General features: G+C 47.9%; 1 protein-coding gene across 49 annotated transcripts in view; it reads left to right on the top strand.

The window, feature by feature from the left end:
• The window catches only part of LOC139234937 (sorbin and SH3 domain-containing protein 1), a 259,206-nt gene that overhangs the window by 203,512 nt on the left and 34,767 nt on the right, over window positions 1-20,927 (top strand). For 42 of the 49 annotated variants that reach the window (XM_070865865.1, XM_070865858.1, XM_070865866.1 and 39 more), the window contains 3 exons: window positions 558-659; window positions 2,200-2,249; window positions 20,221-20,399. In XM_070865865.1, coding sequence (XP_070721966.1) covers window positions 558-659; window positions 2,200-2,249; window positions 20,221-20,399 — 331 coding nt within the window. The remainder of the gene's footprint in view (window positions 1-557; window positions 660-2,199; window positions 2,250-20,220; window positions 20,400-20,927) is intronic. The other 7 variants (XM_070865908.1, XM_070865905.1, XM_070865888.1 and 4 more) reach the window with 1 other exon arrangement.

Raw genomic sequence — 20,927 nt, 5'->3', positions numbered from 1 at the left:
TTCCACAAAATAACAACCGAGCCCTGAGGGGAAGTGTGGGAATCGGTGTGTCAGTCCTTTGGCGGCTGTTAGAATATAAACTGAATACGAAATGATCAGTAAACGGAGACCGAACCTTCGGAAAATGAGTCCAATTTAGGGTCCAAAAAAACGTTCATTTATTTCTGTTGCATTAGTGCTGATCCCCAACATGTATCATTTTATACTTTGCTCATATGACGACTCCTGTGTGTGTGTGTGTGTGTTGGTTTATACCTTGAAATGCAAACTTTCTGCTAACTTTTTAAAAACAAAAGACAAAGCAGAGTTTAATCTGCAGTAGTTGTGTGAGGGGCATCTGTCTCTCGCTGTGTGGCTGTTCAGCTCAGTTCTGCAAGTGCTGTCTGAGCCCCCGGGTTTCCGTGTAACATTTGGGTTGTTCTTTTGTGGTGTAGTCTCTTTCCTGGCCCAACTTGGCTTCTTTAACGGGCTGGGGAGGGGCGCCGGATTCCATTAGCCCTAACTGAACCCCCCAATTCTATCTTTTTCTTTCTCCTTTTTTTTGTTTGTTTAATCAGGATCAGCTAGAGAAAGATCTGTATCTCTACCAGGCTGAGCTAGACACAGATTTAGAAAATATGGAGAAGCTTTTTAGAAGCCAGGACACACGGCTGTGGAAGGTATTCTCGACTTTCTCCAGTATCACTCATTCGCTGCATGCATTTAACCTCCTCACTGCTGTGAATGAATAATGCCCGGCAATCAATCAGTGTGGTGGTCTGCAGGGAGTCCCATGCTGAAGGTTAATAAGCTTGTAATCAATTGATAATTAGTGTGCGAATGGCCAAGGCTGCACCTTTTACATGTTGGGGTAATGTACTCCTGTACCTTTTTTGAGCATGCTTTGGAAAAAAAAATTAAAATCATATTCGATTTTTTTTTTTTTTTTTTTCTGCCTGTGATGCTTAGCTTCTTGCTCAGCTCGTGCTGAAAATGAAACAGCCTTTTCTGTACGCGCTGCCTGCAAGAATCGGCTCCAAACTCCTTGTTGGCTGCTTTTCAGAAACGAGATTGGCCATCAGACCCAGATTCTGTTTCCAGACTTTGCCTGCATCCCAGATACAATTTTGTACGGTCGTGTGTGTGTGTCGTTTTTTTTCCACTGCTTCCTGTTGTTGTGCTCACTGTGGGCCGGTCCCAGTAATATCCACCTCGTCCATCCCGTCCCCCCCAACCTCCCTCCGTAACTGGGAATGTGCTTCAGCTGACAGTCCCACCGATGAGACTGGGAGAGTGAGAGCTTGTCAAAGATGGAGCTGCAGACGGTAATTCTCTCTCTCTCTCTCTCCTCCCCCCCCCGCCCCCCCGGTTATTTCTCCTGCTCCGCACTGGTTCGTTGCCTGCTCTCCAAGTTGCCCTGTGATCAGGACTTTCAGATTAAACGAGTCTGACGCTTCCTGAATCAAGTATGTGTTGTCAGAACAGCGACGGCAGCTGTTGGGAGAGGTGTTTGAGTACCGCTTACAGCTTTGGCTCTCAAATTCAAATGCTTTTGAACAAAGAGCCAGATTTGATGAGTTCTGTGTAGGGGGTGCACAGGGGCAGTGTGAGTCTAAACAGTTTGAGAAAGTATAGCCAATGTAATACAAAATAACATCAAGATTTGCCCTAAATAAGTATCACATCTCCACTTTAAAAAAAAAAAAAAAATCTGGATGCTATATTAAGAAAGGGATAAGTTTATCAAGACCAGGGATTAGTTTAAAAATGTTCGAGCGCTAAGCCTCTGCACTATGAGTTCTCCAAGGCCAGTTGGATATTTTCCCTGCCTTTGGCTTGATGCACAATGACTCACTCACAAACAAAAGAACAGGGGCCAGGCAAGGACCAGCACATTGGCTGTTGTTCAATCTGTCACACACACCCACCCACTCTCTCCCCAACCCCCCCGCCCCCCGCCACCACCACCCCGAGGGAACTTCTCAAATCACTGGGTTTATTCAGCCAAGCAAGGGCTCTGGGCTTTGCAACCTCCGTGCAGTGTGTGTGAGTTGAAACTGAAGCATCAGTTCTGAAAGCAGTGCGGGTCTGGGTCCTTCCCGGGACGTTCACTCGATTATCAGGGCAGCTAGCTTCTTCTTTATCCCTCCTTCCCTCTTATTGTGTGTACCGGTTGTTTCAGATTTATCAATGACCCCCCTTTGTTTATATCCTTTTCAGAGCACAGCACTGAACTCTCCCTTGGAAATCTCATCCGAACGCTCGACTTAGTAAGTAGCCATTGCGTTCTCCGGGCTGAGCATTTATATGTGGCTTAGGTTTGGCTCTTGGTACACTTATCATCTCCATCGGTGTCTCGAATCTGTGCAGTACGGTTGAATTTGCTGCATTTTAATTGCACCGAGCCCAATTCTAAATGTTCGGCGGTGTGTGTGTACAATCGGGCAGAGCGGCAGGAATCCTTGTCACTTAGTGCTCTGAACTCAATTGGAGAAGGTGGGTTTTTTTTTTTTAAGTGCGAGCTTTACTCCAGATCGTGTGTCAAATAGTCGGGAATTCGAGGAAAAATTTAAAGGATCCCAAAAATTCTATTTTTTTTTTTCCCCCGTTTGCCGAAGGTTTGACCCAGGATTTGCATGGCCGAACTGCATCAACAACTTCACTGTGTGATAACGGCTCGGTGAAAGTGATGCACTCACACTTTACCCTCCCCATGATGAAAGGCTGTGCTTCTTCAATGAGCGCTTTCTCTGGAGAATACATCGCTGTCAGACCATAAGGTTGCAGTGCACGGTTCTAAAGGCCTTCCTGTGGTGCAGAGAAGCTGTTTGTTTACGTTGGGCTCATCGGGGGCTAACAGTTAGACAGGGTGGGACATGCTCAAGCTCTCTTGAGATGCTTTTCCTTTGAAATGTTACAGATTCATTCCTGATTTTTTTTTAAATGCCCATTAGAGGAAGCTAATCTTTTTAAAGGGGAACTGCGCTGCACGGGAGGCCCAAAACACGACCTATGGAGAGCTCGCCTCAATCTGTGTGTAAATCTGCTCAGTTGGTGCCTGGAACCGGGAATAATTGGATAAAAATTGCCCTGTGTGATACTGAGCACCTTGGGACATTTTGCTATGTTTAGGGTGCTATATAAATGCAAAGCTGTAGTTGTTGAGAACAGAAGGCCTCAGGCCTGACTCCTAGTCTCCGCTGTTACTTGATCTGAGCCAGAGGGATGAGATGTTAAACCGAGGCCCCGTTTGCCCCCTCAAAGTGGATATAAAAGATCCCTTGGCACTATCGCGAAGACGAGCAGGGGAGTTATCCCCAGTGTCCTGGGGCCAATATTTGTCCCTCAATCAACATCACAAAAACAGATTATCTCATTATTATCACATTGCTGTTTGTGGGAGCTTGCTGTGCGCAAATTGGCTGCCGCATTTCCCACATTACAATAGTACTACACTCCAAAAGTACGTCATTGGCTGTAAAACACTTCGTGACGTCCAGTGGTCATGAAAGGCGCTATAGAAATGCAAGTCTTCTTTCTTTACAAGATCAGATCCAGCTTTACGATCAAGAAGTAGAGAGAAGATTAAATTGGCAAGGGTTTCCAAATTAGACTCCCATTAGAAAAGGCAGGTTCATCCTTCATTGTGTTGCACTCGGCGTAGCATTTTAAATATGACATAGAATTTATTTGCAGAAACAGGCCATTCAGCCCGTCAGGCCAGTGCCGGTGTTTATACTCTATACCAGCCTCCTCCCACCCTACCTCGCCACGTTCAAGCAGCCTGCTAACACTAACTGGCTAACCTCCCACGCGGCAAATGATCTACTGACAGTTAAAGAAAGAAAGACTTGCATTTATATAGCGCCTTTCATGACCACCGGACATCTCAAAGCACTTTACAGCCAATGAAGTACTTTTGGAGTGTTGTCACTGTTGTAACGCGGGAAACACGGCAGCCACAGCAAGCTCCCACAAACAGCAATGTGATGATGACCAGATAATCTGTATTTGTTGCGTTGATTGAGGGATAAATATTGGCCGGGACACCGGGGATAACTCCATTGCTCTTCTTCAAAATTGTTACGTCCACTTGCATGATGGCACTTCTGACAGTGCAGCACTCCCTCAGCACTGCACTGGAGTGTCAGCCTAGATTTATGTGCTCAAGTCCCTGGAGTGGGACATGAACCCACAGCCTTCTGACTCCGAGGCAAGAGTGCTGCCCACTGAGCCATAGCTGACATTCTGACATTAACACAGAAAGAGTGATGCGAGAGAGGGGATGCAGGGTATGGGGGCGGGGTAGAGGGAGTAGTGGTGTCGGGCACAAGTTTCTGTGTGACGATACTGAACCCAGTATGCAACGAACCAGGCAACATCTCTGCAGCAAGACTTGTAATTCCTATTTTTTTCACAATTATGGCATATCTCTCTCTCTCTCTCTCTACATCCAAAATCCGGACACTGGGCCAATCCGTGGTGGGGCCTTCTGGAAACTGGAAAATGGTCCGAAATCCGGATTCAGAGGCCCGACCCCTTCCTCCCCCCCGCCCCTTTACTTCAGTGGCCAGATCTCGCTGCCTCCCCTTACCTCAGCCGCCAGACCCTGCCCGATCCCACCTACCTCGGCCCAGGAAAAGACGTTCCAAAATCCGGAAATACCTGGAGTCCAGAATGGCCTCGATCCCGAGGTTTCCGGATGTCACACCTGCATATAATATCTTTTTTATTTCTCGCTCTTTCTGTATCTCCCATTTCGATCTCACTGTCTCTTTCTATCTCTCCCTTTCTATCTCTCTCTCTGTGACTAATACAGCACAGGAGGCGGCCATTCAGCCCATCGAGTCGGTGCCATGCTAGCTCTTGAACTGGAGCTGACTACTCTAATCCCGATTCCTGTATCCTTTTGTAATCTTCCTTTTCAAATGTCTGTCCAATTTCCTTTGAAATGATATATTCTCTACTTCAATAGCCACTTCTGATAAACATTCCCAGTTCTAATATCCCACAGTGCAGATAACAGTCAACACCTACATTTTTTCAAAACATAGTAAACACAAAAGAATAAATAAGTTGCAAAAATAAACTTATCTGTATAATTGTCCATGTCCTGTTGGAACTCTGAGTTTTGCTCCCCATGAGGCCTACGCTGTCTCAGGGGCCTGGGCGCAACCTTTGCTTCTTTCCTCTCCCTTTCTTTGTTAGTTTCAGCTCCAGATCAGAAACACCCAGAAATGTTAGCCTTGTTTTGCTCCTGTAACAAAGTGTGGTGTCTGATGCGTGAGGTCTGGTGTGTTAATCTGCAGTTTTTAATATAATCTGAGTCTCTTCCTTGCTGTGCTGCACTTGTGGAGCAGAGAAGGTAGAATTCAGGGCAAGCAGAGTGTGGGTGATGGGGCAATAATTGAATTGGACTGAGAAAGGGGCCGGGGTGGGAAGGAGGCTGATGAGAGGGTGAAGGGAAGTCAGGAGGAGGGGTTAGAAGGGGGGAGCGGGGGGGTGAAGGAGAGAGAGGTGAGAGGTGAGAGGTAGGAGGAAAGGAAGAAGGAGACATGACTGGAAGGGGGGGAGATGGAGATGGATGAGTAGGCAGTTGTGTGGAGGGAGGGCAAAGAGCAAGAAGAGACAGGGAGAGAAAGAAAGACTTGCATTTATATAGCGCCTTTCATGACCTCAGGACGCCCAAAGCCCTTTCCAGCCAATGAAGTAGTTTTGAAGTGTAGTCACTGTTGTAATGTTAGAAACCGAGGAGGGAGAGAAGGGAAACGAGGAGGACGGAATGGGATGGATGCGGAGGACGATGAGGACATTGGCTCCAATAAGACAAAGTGATGTCTGTGGGTGGGTGGGGAGGGAGTGAAGCAGGGGAGATGTGCAGTGAGGATGCTGGGTTTTGGTCACGAAGTGGGTGGAAACTCTCACTGTTTCCACCTCTCTACCCCTCCCCCTGCCCATCCTCCACCCTCCCCCCTCACTTGGTCCAGCTCAATAACCCATCCCGCCCTCTAACCCTCCTTGACCTTCTACATTTGGTCTTGACAACTCGTGTGCAACAGCCCGGGAGATCCACACCCTCCAATACGGCACGGACAGTGTAGCCAAGGGGCCTGTTGGTTACTTTGAAAAGTAAACTCTTGAGCCGAGATTGGATGAAGTCACGTGATTGCTGATGGAATTCCTTGCCGTTACAGCGTGGTCCAGAATAGCTACAAACTGTTCTTGGCAAACCTCTGTCAGACTCGTGGTACTCTCTCCTTAAAAGATAAAACATATGGTCAGTGAAAGGTTTTGAGACCTGGGATAGTTTACTATTTCTGTAATTTAATTCTTTCTTTGTAAAAAAAAAGTTTTCTTGAATTCAAGGCTGGTTTGAGCGCTTTACATCTCTAATGTAAAACCACTGAAACCCTTTTGAGGTTTTACTGCTTTTGGTCAGCAGATAGTGTGATGGTGATGGTGGCCAGGTACTGTCCTGGAGCGGCGAGCGGCGAGCAGCGGCCTGAAGCAGTGTGGCGGCATATATATAATATATATATAACCACACACACACTTATGGCTCTGGCCTGCTGCAGATGGCCTCTTGCAGGTCGGGGCTGCCACGCATCGGCGGTGGGTCTGGGCCATAGAGGGAGCAGCCTGGAGCACCTGGTGCAGAAGGGCGACGGCAGCAAAGAGGGCGACTGGACTGGATGTCATCAAGATCCAGGTCGGTGATTGGAACGTGGGCAGCTACAGCAGGAGCGGCGAGGTTGGGGTGCAGGAGAGGCGAGGGCCCAGGGGCAGCACGGGCCAGCCCACACTGCGATATGTGTGCGTACTAGGACCGTGCAGCAGAGCTGGTCTCCAGTTACTCTTGGGTAATCCTTGCCACTGGACCAAGACCTAGCTCTGTCAAGCCCGTGTGGTGGCTGGTGTGCAACGGCCACCACACGTTAAATAAATCCACGCACAGGCTTCTTCCACCCTTCAACATGTAGTTCGGGATCTGGAATATTGGTTCCTTCATTAAAACACCTGTGAACTCATCCCTTTTTGAAGCAAGTCATCCTCGATGCGAGGGACTGTCCTCTGTTCTTGCGAGATCTTCCTGTTCAATTAGAGGTCTGGGTGGACTCTCTGACAGCAGAAACAATGTGCAACTTCATAGAATCTTACAGCACAGGAGGAGGCCATTTGGCCTCTCATACCTGTGCCGGCATTGAAAGGGCTGTTCAGTTAGTCCCACTTCCCCATTCTTTCCTAGGGTAGATACAGAGAAGCTGTTTCCTCTGCGGAGGAGGTGGGGGGGGGGGGGGGGGGATCCAGAACAAGAGGTCATAATGGTAAAATTAGAGCTAAGCCATTTAGGAAAGAAATTTTCACACCGAGGGTAGTGGAAATCTGGAACTGTCTCCCAAAAGGCTATGGATGCTGGCCGACAATTGATATTTTCAAGACTGAGATGGGTCGATTGTTGTTGGGTAAGGTGTATTGTAATGTTTGCTCACAGCTTTGTAGAGCTGTTGAGTTGGGAGTGGCTTAGCCAGTCACGTGATGTTCACAAAATTTAATAAAACCCCAGCCAGTTGGGTTCGTGGGATCCACAATGAGGTATGCAGCTGTGAGCCTGGTAGATGAACTGGTACCAGACTCCTGGAGGTTGAATTGGGACCAGGAGAGGCGAGGGCCCAGGGGCAGCACAGGCCAGCCCACACTGCGATATGTGTGCGTACTAGGTCCGTGCAGCAGAGCTGGTCTCCAGTTGTCTTGGTTAACCCTTGCCACTGGACCAAGACCTAGCTCTGTCAAGCCCGTGTGGTGGCTGGTGTGCAACGGCCATCACACGTTAAAAAAAATCCACGCACAGGCATCTTCCACCCTTCAACATGTAGTTCTGGATCTGGAATATTAGATCCTTCATTGAAATACCCCTTTTTGGGCATGGAAGAAAGTCATCCTTGATACGAGGGACCGCCTATAATGATGGATGAACTGGTAATGTGTAGTGTGATTGTTAAACCTTTGCTTAAACCAGCTAATTCATAGTAGCAATGTGTTGCTATGAATTCTTAAGCAAAAAGCCAATGAAGCAAATACATTACAGGTATCAAGAGATATGAGGCTAAGGTGGGTAAATGAAGTTGAGGTGCAGCTCAGCCATGATGTAATTAAATGAGGGCGGGGGGGGGGGGCAGGTTCGAGGGGCCGAATGGTCTATTCGTGTACCTAAAATGGCTGTCCCTGCACTTGAACTGGCCGTGAAGTCAGAAACTCAGGAGTTGGGCGGTGAAAGCCTAAACTGGAGCAGGGGATCTAAATTATGTTACTTGACCCCCAAAGTGTATTGGCTCTGAGGTCTCTGCTGGCCACAGTGGCTCTGGTTGTCAGGATTAACGTCTATTGGAAAATTGGAGCAACATAGAAACAGCAGTAAGTGGACCGGGCGACCAGACATGTTCATTACAGTCTGCGACCATCGCTGTTTGAGCACAAAGGGGATGCTAAAGAGGCAAAAGATGGCCCCTACAGTTAGTATCGAGAGCACTGCACAGAGGGAGTCATTTAACCCAGTGAAGTGAGAGAGAGAATTATCCAGCAGATCGATGTGGGGCCATATTTTTCTCTTTTGGTAATTTCAGTGAAAAATTATACATTGGCTCCCACTTGAGCAATGCCTCGATTTCAAAATTTTCATCCTTGTTTTCAAATCCCTCCATGGCCTCGCCCCTCCCTATCTGTCCAACCTTCTCCAACCCCAGATATGTGCTCCTCTAATTCTGCTCTTTGGTAATTTCTTGAGCATCCCTGCTTATAATCGCTCAATCATTAGTGGCCGTGCCTTCTGTTGCCTCGGCTCTAAGCTCTGGAACTCCCTGCCTAAACCGCTCCTCCTCTCTACACCTCTCTCCTCCTTCAAGACGCTCCTTAAAACCTACCTCTTTGCCCAAGCTTTTGGTCACCTGCCCTACTTTTCTCTCTGTGTGGCTTGGTGTCAAATTTTTTGCCTTCTAATACTCCTGTGAAGCGCCTTGGGACGTTTGACTGCGTTAAAGGTGCTATATAAATACAAGCTGTGGTTGTAGAATAGTGCGGTCTGGGTAGAATGGTGCCATCTGGGTAATAACTGTTAATGGACGATTTGGCTGCTCCCAGGATTTCACTTTGTCCAAACAATGTGGTAAGGAATATGGGCGATAAATAAATAAAATGGGCTTGTTAATGCCTTGTCAAGTCATTAATGAGGTTCGGCAGCTGAAAGGGAAACGTGAGTATCTTTCTTGGGTCAAATTTGGAGTTACTGAGCTGAATGACCAGGAAACCTAATACCCCATCAGATGGTGGGGGCGGGGCTAGGAATCAATTATTTCTCATCTGGTCTCTGAATGTTACATAAGCCCCTGACACTGGAGAGGGAAATGAATGGAGAAATCCAGTCCTCGGGATTGAGGTGGTGTAAGGGATCTGTGATATTGGACTCAATAAACTGGGAGGTCCAGTATTCACTCCAGGGCACCCGCTGAATATCTGTCCACAATTCATGCTTTTCTTATATCGGGGCAAAAATCAAACCCGATTATATTCACATCAAGTCTCCTGGACAAGATTATCAGCAATTTTTGTCTTCCTGGGTAAGAGTGTGTTATCATGGAGCCCTCAGGGGTCACAAGATAGTTATTTTTTTTAATTATTATTCATTCACGGGGTGTGGGTGTCACAGGCTAAGCCAACATTTATTGTCCATCCCTAATTGCCCTGGAGAAAATTCTTGAACCGCTGCAGTCCGTGTGGTGAAGGTGCTCCCACAGTGCTGTTAGGGAGGGAGTTCCAGGATTTTGACCCAGCGATGATGAGAGAACGGACGATATATTTCCAAGTCAGGATGGTGTGTGACTTGGAGGGGGAGGTGGTGGTGTTCCCATGCACCTGCTGCCCTTGTCCTTCTAGGGGGTAGAGGTCGCGGGTTTGGGAGGTGCAGCCGAAGAAGCCTTGGCGAGTTGCTGCAGTGCATCTTGTAGATGGTACACACTGCACCGGTGGTGGAGGGAGTGAATGTTAAAGGTGGTGGATGGGGTGCCAATCAAGTGGGCTGCTTTGTCCTGGATGGTGTTACTTTGTGTTCCTCATTACTGTGCCGATCTCTTGGGTTTGTGGTACTGTTAGATCTTGATTTAGGCTTTATGCACCAATGAGGGCATGATGCTAAGAACGGCTCTTTCCTAAACTCCAGGCCCACAAAATCCAAGCAGGAAGAAATACACGTGGGACTGAGCTGCCCAGGCTTTGAAAGAAAGGAAAGGGTTTTCATTTATATTTTGCCTTTCATCTACTCGGAGCCGAAATCGCCCTCCGACCGAAAGGGGGCGCACTCAGCGATCTTGAATTTGATTTTGCTGGATTAGGGCGGAGAGTGGAACGAAATTCAGCTCTTCCACCTTTTTTTTTGTTCCGGGTAGTGAAGTCGTGTTGGGACGGGAGTGCGTGGGGAACGGGACAGACGTAGGTATGTGTCATCAGTGCCACACTAACATGTAGCAACGTCCCTCCCCTCCAGTTAACGGGGCAGGGCCTCTCCAAACTCTGCAGCCACGTCAGTGGTGCCCACGGGGCCACCAGGGAGGGTTTCGGCCGGGCCAGCGGTCCGTGCTGCCTGTTGACGGCCCGCCTGAAGCCATGGCCGACATTGTCAGGCCAACCTTGGAGTCGAGCGACAATTGAAATAAAATGGCGGCCGCGGCAGTCCGCCCTCCCCGCAGGGAAAAGCGGGCGGGGGGGGAGGGGCACCTAACGACGGCTGAGCCACGCCCATGGGGCAATTTTCCACGCATGGCGCAAAGGGGCTCTGCGCCGGTCGGTAAGGAGTCGGTGGGGCGGGAACGTCTGTCGGCGACTCAGTGCCGACCGAGCGGTGAGTGATTTCCGCACCATCACCACTCTTTGAGGCGATAATGACTCTTTAAATAAGGGCTGATTTCGGCCCCCCAGTAGTTAACAGGCAGGGTTGATAAAAGCTGTGTGAATTATATAGTGTATATGGACTTTGAAAAGACATTTAATAGACCTGTTAGCAAAATTGAAGTCCATGGGATTAAAGGGGTGTGGATACAAAATTGGTACAGAAACATAGAAAATAGGTGCAGGAGTAGGCCATTCGGCCCTTCGAGCCTGCACCACCATTCAATATGATCATGGCTGATCATGCAACTTCAGTACCCCAATCCTGCTTTCTCTCCATGCCCCTTGATCCCTTTAGCCATAAGGGCCACATCTAACTCCCTTTTGATTATATCTAACAAACTGGCCTCAACAACTTTCTGCAGTGGGGAATTCCACAGGTTCACCACTCTGAGTGAAGAAGTTCCTCCTCATCTTGGTCCTAAATGGCTTACCCCTTATCCTTAGACTGTGACCCCTGGTTCTGGACTTCCCCAACATCGGGAACATTCTTCCTGCATCTAACCTGTCCAATCCCTTCAGAGGGGGCAGAAAGTAGCGAGTTTTGGTGAACGGCTGTTTTTCATACTGGAGGGAAGTGTACTGTCGTGTTCCCCAGGGGTCGGTGTTGGGTCCACTGATCTTGTTGATATGACTTGGGTATACAGGGCATATCATCAAAGTTTGCAGATGATGTAAAATTCAGAAATGTATTAAACAATGAGGTGGATAGTATCCGACTTCAGGAGGATATAGCCAGGCTGGTGACATGGGCAGACACGTAGCAGATGCAGTGAAGTGATCCATTTTGGTAGGAAGAATAAGCAGAGACAATACAATTTCAAAGGGGTTGCAGGAACAGAGAAACCCAGGAGTGTACGTACACTAATTTTTAAACCGGACAATTGGAGAAGGTTGAAAAAAGGTAATGGGACCCTTCCCATTATAAGTAGAGGCGTAGAGTTCAAAAGCAGGGAAGTTATGCTGAACCTTTATAAAACACTGGCTTGCCCCCAGCTGAAGTATTGTGTCCAATTCTGGGCACCATACTTTAGGAAGGATGACGAGGCCTTCGAGAGCGTGCAGAGGAGATTTAGTAGAAAGGTACCAGGGATGAAAGAATTTAGTGGCGAGTCTAGAGAAGCTTGGAGAAATTAAGGGGAGATTTAATAGAAGTGATCAAATTTGGAGTAATAGAGTAAATAGAAAGACTTGCATACAGCGCCTTTCACGCCCACCGGACGTCTCAAAGCACTTTACAGCCAATGAAGTACTTTTGGAGTGTAGTCACTGTTGTAATGTGGGGAAACGTGGCAGCCAATTTGTGCACAGCAAGCTCCCACAAACAGCAATGTGATAATGACCAGATAATCTGTTTTTTTTATGTTGATTGAAGGATAAATATTGGCCAAGACACCGGTGATAACTCCCCTGCTCTTCTTTGAAATAGTGCCATGGGATCTTTTACATCCACCTGAGAAAGCAGATGGGGCCTCAGTTTAACTCCCTCAGCACTGCATTGGAGTGTCAGCTTAGATTTTTGTGCTCAAGTTCCTGGCGTGGGACTTGAACTCACAACTTTCTGACTCAGGCGAGAGTGTGACCCACTGAGCCATAGCTGACACTGCTGGGAGAAACTGCTTCCAGTGGAAGAAGGGTTGGTAACCAGAGGACACCGCTCTAAGGAAGGGTGTCCCTGTCTTCTGGGGACAGACCCCGGATGAGGTACTGTAACCCCTGGGCAAATAATGTTCCCGGAACAGTTCCAGGTTTACAAAACTCGTCCCCAAAGTCTATCCCAGGGTAGTTAGTATCGCCCCTGAGCTGCTAGTTTGCAGCTCTAAGGCTTAATTAAACAAAACTTGTACAATGGCCAGAGTGACTCACTATGAATGCATGACCAGGGGGTCTTTCTGCACGTTTGCTGGTTATTTTTAATTTCCGGCCAGGCTCGTGATGCTGGATTGTCAGCACCGGAAATGCCTGGAGCGCGGTGAGCGGGGGAGGGCTGCAGGTCAGGTGTGACCTCAGTCACTGGGGGAGGGATAAAGTGTGACCTCAGTCACTGGGGGGAGGGGTCAGGTGTGACCTCAGTCACTGGGGGAGGGGGGCCAGGTGCCTAAATGCACTTCAATAGTGTGATGCCACATCCGAGGTAATTATATACCCATTTGTTTTGCATGTGTAGAGTGTATGTACAACTGTTAAAATATAGGCTGCGAAAAATGTTGCCTCGCTACGCTGCATAGCCGACATTTTCCCTCCTGGCTACTTTGATATGCTCCCATGCTGCGTATCTCCAGATTCGGTTTAGAAAATATGGTCACCTTAATTTAAGGTGATTGGCAGATGAACCAGATGAGGAGAAATCTTTTTACGCAGCGAGTTATTATGATCCGGAAAGCACTGCCTGAAAGGATGGTGGAAGCAAATACGGTGGTAACTTTGAAAAGACAGTTGGATAAACACCTGAGGGGGAACAACTTGCCGGGCTGTGGGGAAAGAGTGGGGGAGAGTGGGACTAATTGGATAACTCTTTCAAAGCACAGGCACGATGGGCTGAATGGCCTCCTTCTGTAGCGTATCATTCCAAGATTTTACATGTCTCAAAGCACTTTACAGCCAATTAAATACTTTTATAGTCCAGTCACTGTTGCAATGTAGGAAACACGGCAGCCAATTTTCACACAGCAAGCTCCCACAAACAGTAATGAGATAAATGACCAGATATGTTTTTGTTATGTTGGTTGAGTGATAAATATTGGCCAAGACACCGGGGAGAACTCCCCTGCTCTTCTTCAAAATAGTGCTGTGGGATCTTTGTACATCCACCTGAGTAGATAAACGGGACCTTGGTTTAATGTCTCATCTGCAAGATGGCACCTCTGACAGTGCAGCACTCCCTCAAGTGTGAGCCTGGATTATGGGCTCGGGTCTCTGGAGTGGGACCTAACCCACCGTCTGACTCGGGCACAAGTGCTACTGGAGGCTTTTGTTGAGGCCTCCAGTCTCTGACCCATAGGCCACAGTTTGGGCAGCCTTGCTATATGCTAATGAGCTGCTCCATGTTTTATCTTTAATCCCAGAGATATTGCTCAGTAACTATTTAGCTGAGGTGGTCTGTAGTGTCCAAGCCACCCTCTGTGCACTGGTTGAATCCCTCGGTCGCCTCCAAAACCCTTCAATGGCACAGGCCCCTTCGCAAACATGAAGCTATATTATTGTTTGCCATATTTCCTGCTGCCAGTTGGTGACTGCTGAATGTTCTAATTGTGTCGTGCAGAATGGAGCCAGTCAGAGACTGGGCGGTTTGCGTGAGTTAGCTCACACCGGAGTAAACAAAATCATTAATCCAGCAGGGAGGTCAAAAAAATATGTTGATGAAGTGCCAGCAACGTGCAGCTCATCATGATGGAAATGCTTGAGCTCCACGGACGACCCCGCCCCCCCCCCCCCCCCCCACCCCCGTGACCCTCGCTCGGGCGACCCCGCCCCCCCCACCCCCGTGACCCTCGCTCAGGCGACCCCGCCCCATAACCCACCATCGGGCAACGCCCTTCCCCGTGACCCTCCCCGGAAGTCCCTCGCTGACCGTGCTCAAATGACTCATCCTGACACACTCTGCCTGATGACCCACATCGCTGCTTGGCCATCATTGGGAGCTGGAATCCCAAGCGTTAATTTGGAAAAATAAAGGAATTGAATAACCCACCCAGAAATGGATTAACTCGGAACTGGCAAGCTGACAGTTTCTGGTGTGCCAGCGTTTTGGTGCATGTGATTGGAGCTCCAAATAGGATGATGATAATGTCCCCTGTAATTTGTGGCCATCTGTTCATCCACTTCAGCGGCCTTGTCTTTGGAGGCTGAGGCTGTTGTCAGGGTTGCTAACAGTGCTCAGGTTAATCAGCTGTATCCCTCTCACTCCCCTGCTGACACACTATGCTGGATCCTTGAGCAGATTTCACATCCCTTCCAAAGTAAGTGCGTCCCTGGACACTTTGAATCGAAGCTCTTTTAAATTGTTCCTGTCATATCGCCTCAGCAAGGCCATCACTGCCATTAAATGCTGAGAAATATAATATAGGTATATAGAATCCAAGAGTGTTAGAAAGATGAAAGGACTTGCATTTATATAGCGCCTTTCACATCCTCAGGAAGTCCCAAAGTCGAAACGTATAAGATAATGAGGGGGCTTGACCAGGTGGATCTTAGAATAAGAGGCCGCCCATTTAAAACTGAGATGAGGAGGAATTTCTTCTGAGGGTTGTAAATCTGTGGAGTTCGCTGCCCCAGAGAGCTGTGGAAGCCGGGACATTGAATAAACTTCAGACAGAGATAAACAGTTTCTTAACCGAGAAGAGAATAAGGAGTTATGGGGAGCGGGCAGGGAAGTGGACACGAGTCTATGATCGGATCAGCCATGATCGTATTAAATGGCGGAGCAGGCTCGAGGGGCCGTATGGCCTACTCCTGCTCCTATTTATTATGTTCAAAGTTGTAATGTTGGAAACCGTGACATTCGATTTGAGCGCAGCAAGAAGCTATAGCAATGTGATAATGACTAGATAATCCATTTGTAGGTGTTGATTGAGGGCTCAGTGTTGGGCAGGGCATCGGGGAGAATTCCCCTGCTCTTCTTTGAAATAGTGGCATGAGATCTACCTGAGAGGGCAGACGGGGCCTTGGTTTAACATTTCATCCGAAAGACAGCACCTCCAACAGTGCAGCGCACTCTCAGCACTGCACTGAAGTGTCAGCCTGGATTATGTGCTCCAGTCTCTGGGGTGGGTCTTGAACCCGCGACCTTCTGGCTTGGAGGCGAGAGTGCTGCCCAGTGAGTCACGGCTGACACAGCATGACGGGTTTGCACATATCGTTTCACACACAAATGTGAACATAGATTTTTATTTTTTTAGTTATAAACTCCTAAGGACAGAGTGGGTTCATTTAAAATGGGGTCTGGCTTACATCTGCATTCCCTCCCCTCTATACCCTCCCCCCACCCCCACTTCACCCACAGACAGCATTGCTGGTGACTCTATAGGAAAGATGTGATTGCACTAGAGAGGCTAAGTGGCTATGATGCTGTGACTCCCCATGTGTAATGCCAGAGAGAGGGACCAGTGAATCCGAGCAGAGCCAGGGCTGATCCTATACAGCTGCACACACTGAGCAGATTTGGCCAGCTTGGCCTTTGTGTTGCGATGCGCAAGATGATGAATTATAGGCACCCTTGACCCGCGGTCCCTGGAAGTTAGGCATTTTGCCACATGGCAATTTGTTGTGTGATTTGTGGTGGAGAGGCCACCATAGATAATCTTTTAACTGTATTCCAAGGCGCTGTATTTACTGGCGTCTGAGTAGGGGAAAAAATCAACAATGATCATAGTTTTCATTTGAGTATCTCTCAAAGATGACTTGTTTTTGTAACCCGGCCTATTAGATGCAAATTGCACCATCAAATTAACCCAAAATTGGATAGTGGCCATTTGTCTGAAGATAAATATTTGTTCTAGAATGCTCTCACTTAGTGCTTTAAATGCTTGAATATATCCCTACGTAGAAAACACTTTTTTTAATTCTGTAGGATAACACAAAATCTGCTCCGGACATGCAATTCTCCAGGGGGAGAAATTGGGTGCAAATGAGGGCTGGGTTAATGACCCCTAGATAGTGACCAGGAAGGACCTATTTTTCTTAGCAGTGGGGTCAACAACCAGGGGGCATAGGTTTAAATGAATCGGAAGGAGGTTTAGAGGGGATTTGAGGGGAAATTTCTTCACCCAGAGGGTGGTGGGGGTCTGGAACTCACTGCCTGAAAGGGTGGTAGAGGCAGAAACTCTCACCACATTTAAAAAGTACTTGGATGTGCACTTGAAGTGGCGTAACCTGCAGAGTTATGGACCCAGAACTGGAAAGTGGGATTAGGCTGGATAGTTCTTTGTCCGTCGGCACAGACACGAGGGGCCGAAATATTCTCCTTCCATGCTGTAAATTTCTAGGATTCTATGTTTCCTCTGGCTGGGGAGTCTAGAACCAGGGGTCACAGTCTCAGAATAAGAAGTCGGCAATTTAGGAACAAGATGAGAAACCTCTTCACTCGGAGGGTGATGAATCTTTGGAATTCTCTACCCCAGAGGGCTGTGGAGGCTCAGTCTTATGAGTATATTCAAGACAGAGATCGCTAGATTTTTGGATATTAAGGGAATCAAGGGATATGGGGACAGTGCAGGAAAGTGGAGTTGAGGTAGATGATCAGCCATGATCTCATTGAATGGCGGAGCAGGCTCGAGGGGCCGAATGGCCGACTCCTGCTCCTAATTCTTATGTTCTTGTGTTCTAAGACAGGTATTCAAACTTCTGAAGGGTTTTGGTGGACAGGGAGAAATTGTTTCCACCGGCAGAAGCAAGGGAAGCAGAGGACACAGTTTTAAAATAATTGTCAATAGAATCAAAGGGGAGATGAGGTGAGTTGTTCTGATTGCCTGAAAATGTGGTGGAAGCAGATTCAATCGTAACTTTCAAAAGGGAATTGGATAAATACTTGAAAATGAAAAATTGCCGGGCTGTGGGGAAAGAGCGGGGGGAGTGGGACTAATTGGATTTCTCTTTCGCCGAGCCGGCACAGACACGATGGGCCGAATGGCCTCCTCCTGTGCCGCGAGCTTCCATGATTCTGAATCCCGTGGTCGTCCTTCCCTCTCTCAGCCAACCCTTCCTCTCTGTCTACAGCAGGAGTGTTCAAACGTCTTGATTCTGTGAGCCGCAAATTCTGGAGCCTCCAGAGCCACTGAAAATTACATCTCGTTCTCGCTAACGTGCATATGTCTCAAGTTGCTGATATCGTTGCCTGGCTCTAATTCTGATGCTGTGATTAGACTTTCAGGCTTAACTCTTGCTCAGCTCAATTGTCGTTGGGAGATTGTGGCTCAAGAGCTTTTGGTGGTTCAAGGGGGATGAGCATATCTTTGTCACTTTATTTAATTTTATATTTTGAAGCGTAGTGAGACCACAGAGCAAGTCCAAAGTTCCGGCAGCAGTTTCCCCCACTGCTGCCCCTCCCAGTAACGATCTGAAAGTAAATTCAGTGCTCCAACACTTCCAGCAGGGATGCTGTGCTGGAAGGGAGCACGAGTTTGAAACTCAACACTTCCGTGCTGCTACCCTGGCCTGTGCTCCCTTCGAGTGAGGCTTCCTGCTGGGAGCTTGGCATCAGCAAATCCACACACTGCTCCCAACAGTTCACTTTCTTTTCCTGTATAACTGTCATCCCTGAAGGGACATTTCGGATGAGATGTTAAACCAAGTGGATGGTCTGCCCTCGTGGATGGATGTAAAAGATCCCACGGCACTATTTTGAAGAAGAGCAGGGGAGTTATCCCCGGTGTCCTGGGCCAATACTTATCTCTCAATCAACATAACAAAAAAAACAGATTATTTGGTCATTATCACATTGCTATTTGTGGGAGCTTGCTGTGCGCAAATTGGCTGCCACATTTTCCATATTACAACAGTGACTGCACTCCAAAAGTACTTCATTGGCTGTAAAGCGCTTTGAGACGCCCGGTGATCGTGAAATGCGCTATACAGGTCTTTATTACAACTATAACGGCACTGTTTTGGGGCACTGTAAAGCACTTTGGGATGACTTGAGGTAGTGAAAGGCGCTATAGAATTGCAAGTTCATTCTTTCCAACAAGCCCTATGGTATTCCATAGGCTTGTTGATGGCCTGATGATCGAATACAGAAACCCAAACCAGACTACTGAACAAGTGCTGCTGATGGGGTTTCATTGTGTGATGTGGAGTGAACCGTCTATCCCAACAGGGGTACACTGCACTTAATGAATGGAAAATCCTCAGCCAATATACATATGCACATACGAAATAGGGGCAGGAGTAGACCACCTGGCCCTTCAAGACTGCTCCGCCATTCAATAAGATCATGGCTGATCTGATCATGGACTCAGCTCCACTTCCCTACCCTCTCCCCATAACCCTTTACTCCCTTACTGTTTAAAAAAAATCTGTCTATCTCCGCCTTAAATATATTCAATGACCCAGCCTCCACAGCTTTCTGGGGCAGAGAATTCCACAGATTTACAACCCTCTGAGAAGAAATTCCTCCTCATCTCCATTTTAAATGGGCAGCCCCTTATTCTAAGACTATCTCCCCTAGCTCTAGTCTCCTCATCAGTGGAAACATCCTCTCTACATCCACCTTGTCAAGCCCCCTCATAATCTTATAAGTTTTGATAAGATCACCTCATTCTTCTGAACTCCAATGAGCAAAGGCCCAACCTATTCAACCTATCCTCATAAGTCAACCCCCTCATCTCCGGAATCAACCTAGTGAACCTTCTCTGAACAGTCTCCAATGCAAATATATCCTTCCTTAATTACGGAGACTAAAACTGCATGCAGTACTCCAGGTGTGGCCTCACCAATACCCTGTAGAGTAGTAGCAGGACTTATCTGGCTTGATCCTACAGGTGGGCTCCTCTATAAGGAATCCATTCCTTATGTCGCAGTTCTTCCAAGCTTTTCGCCATCGGTCCTCAAGGCTGAGGGGAGATCGCTGAAGGGCTATGGCAGCGGCCAAAAAGCCCTCTTAGATTTGAGACGGGTTGAGCTATCCTGTAACCTGTGAGATCGGCAACTAGTCCCAACCTATTCAACATATCTTCATACGTCAACCCCCTCATCTCCGGAATCAACCTAGTGAACCTTCTCTGAACAGTCTCCAATGCAAGTATACCCCTCCCGTGACTTGAAGTTCAGCACCAGGAGTGCTCGTTGATAAAGTCTCCCTTGGTGGGTTAATTGCAGTGTCCTGGAGGTGGGCATGGCTGTGGAAAATGTGAGGACTGAGGAGAAAGGAAGCAACTGATTCTGAATATCGAATTGCAGACTGCCGTGGGGGAGGGGGGAGGCTCCCGATATTCCACGGCCCTTCCAGCCCGAAGGGTCACCGACCCTGATGTGCGGAATATAACATGACGGTCCGATTGGCTGCCGCCCCGATGGGCTGAGCTCATCTCTTCAGTGCTGTGCAGTTCATCGAATGAGTCAGCTTGGCACTGAACCCCCCTCTCACACAGTACAGCCAAGCTCCGCACAATCAAACCACTGACTGGTAAAGGTCGTCAGTGTCTCTGCTGAATATCTGAAAGTGGGCATGAGTCATGTAACATTTCAACGTTGCGGTTCCCTGCAAATGTCAGAGGTTGGCGGAACAATTTGCTTATTTTTGGCCGGTTGAACGAGTCATGCAGAAAAGGGGACCCACGGCATTTAGTTATCGTACATGTTTTCTTTCCCCAGCTCTGTATTCGCGCCCAATTACCACACAGTGAGAAGGCAGTCGGAGCCGGGTACAGGGGAGCCAATCAGCCAAGAGAGCGAACGGCAAATCTACAAGACGGTTCTGGAAGGCGGAGACATCCCCTTCCAGGGGCTGAGCGGCTTGAACAAGAGAACCTCCAGCTCCTCCTCAGCCAAAGGTGAACAGCGCCAAGGACGCTACGTTATAATCCAGCAATCCTTCATCTAGAGTGCCGTTTGTAGGGGTATAGTAGCACAGTGGTGATGCTGGATGAATAATCCAGAGGTCTAGACTAATGATCCGGAGACGTGAGTTCAAATCCCACTGGCAGCTGAGGAATTTAAATTAATTAAATCTGGAATAAATCTAGAACAAAAAACTTGTATCACTAATGTTGACCATGATTGTCATTCACTAATGTCTCGGGGAAGGAAATCTGCTTATATGTGACTCCAATGTGGTTGACTCTTAACTGCCTTCTGAAATGGCGGCTCACCGCCACCTCGAGGGGCAGTTAGGGATAGGCAATAAATGCCGGCCTTGCCAGTGACGCCCACATCCCATGAACAAATACATTTTTTAACACCTTGCCTGACTCTTAATTGGCACTTGCCCTTAACGTAGGTAGGAGATCATACAAAATTACAGCACAGAAGGAGGCCATTCAGCCCATCGTGTCCATGCTGGTTGAAAAAGAGCTACCCCA

Source organism: Pristiophorus japonicus, chromosome 22, assembly GCF_044704955.1.
Source record: "Pristiophorus japonicus isolate sPriJap1 chromosome 22, sPriJap1.hap1, whole genome shotgun sequence".
Lineage (NCBI taxonomy): Eukaryota > Metazoa > Chordata > Chondrichthyes > Pristiophoridae > Pristiophorus > Pristiophorus japonicus.
This window is presented reverse-complemented; position numbering and strand designations above follow the sequence as displayed.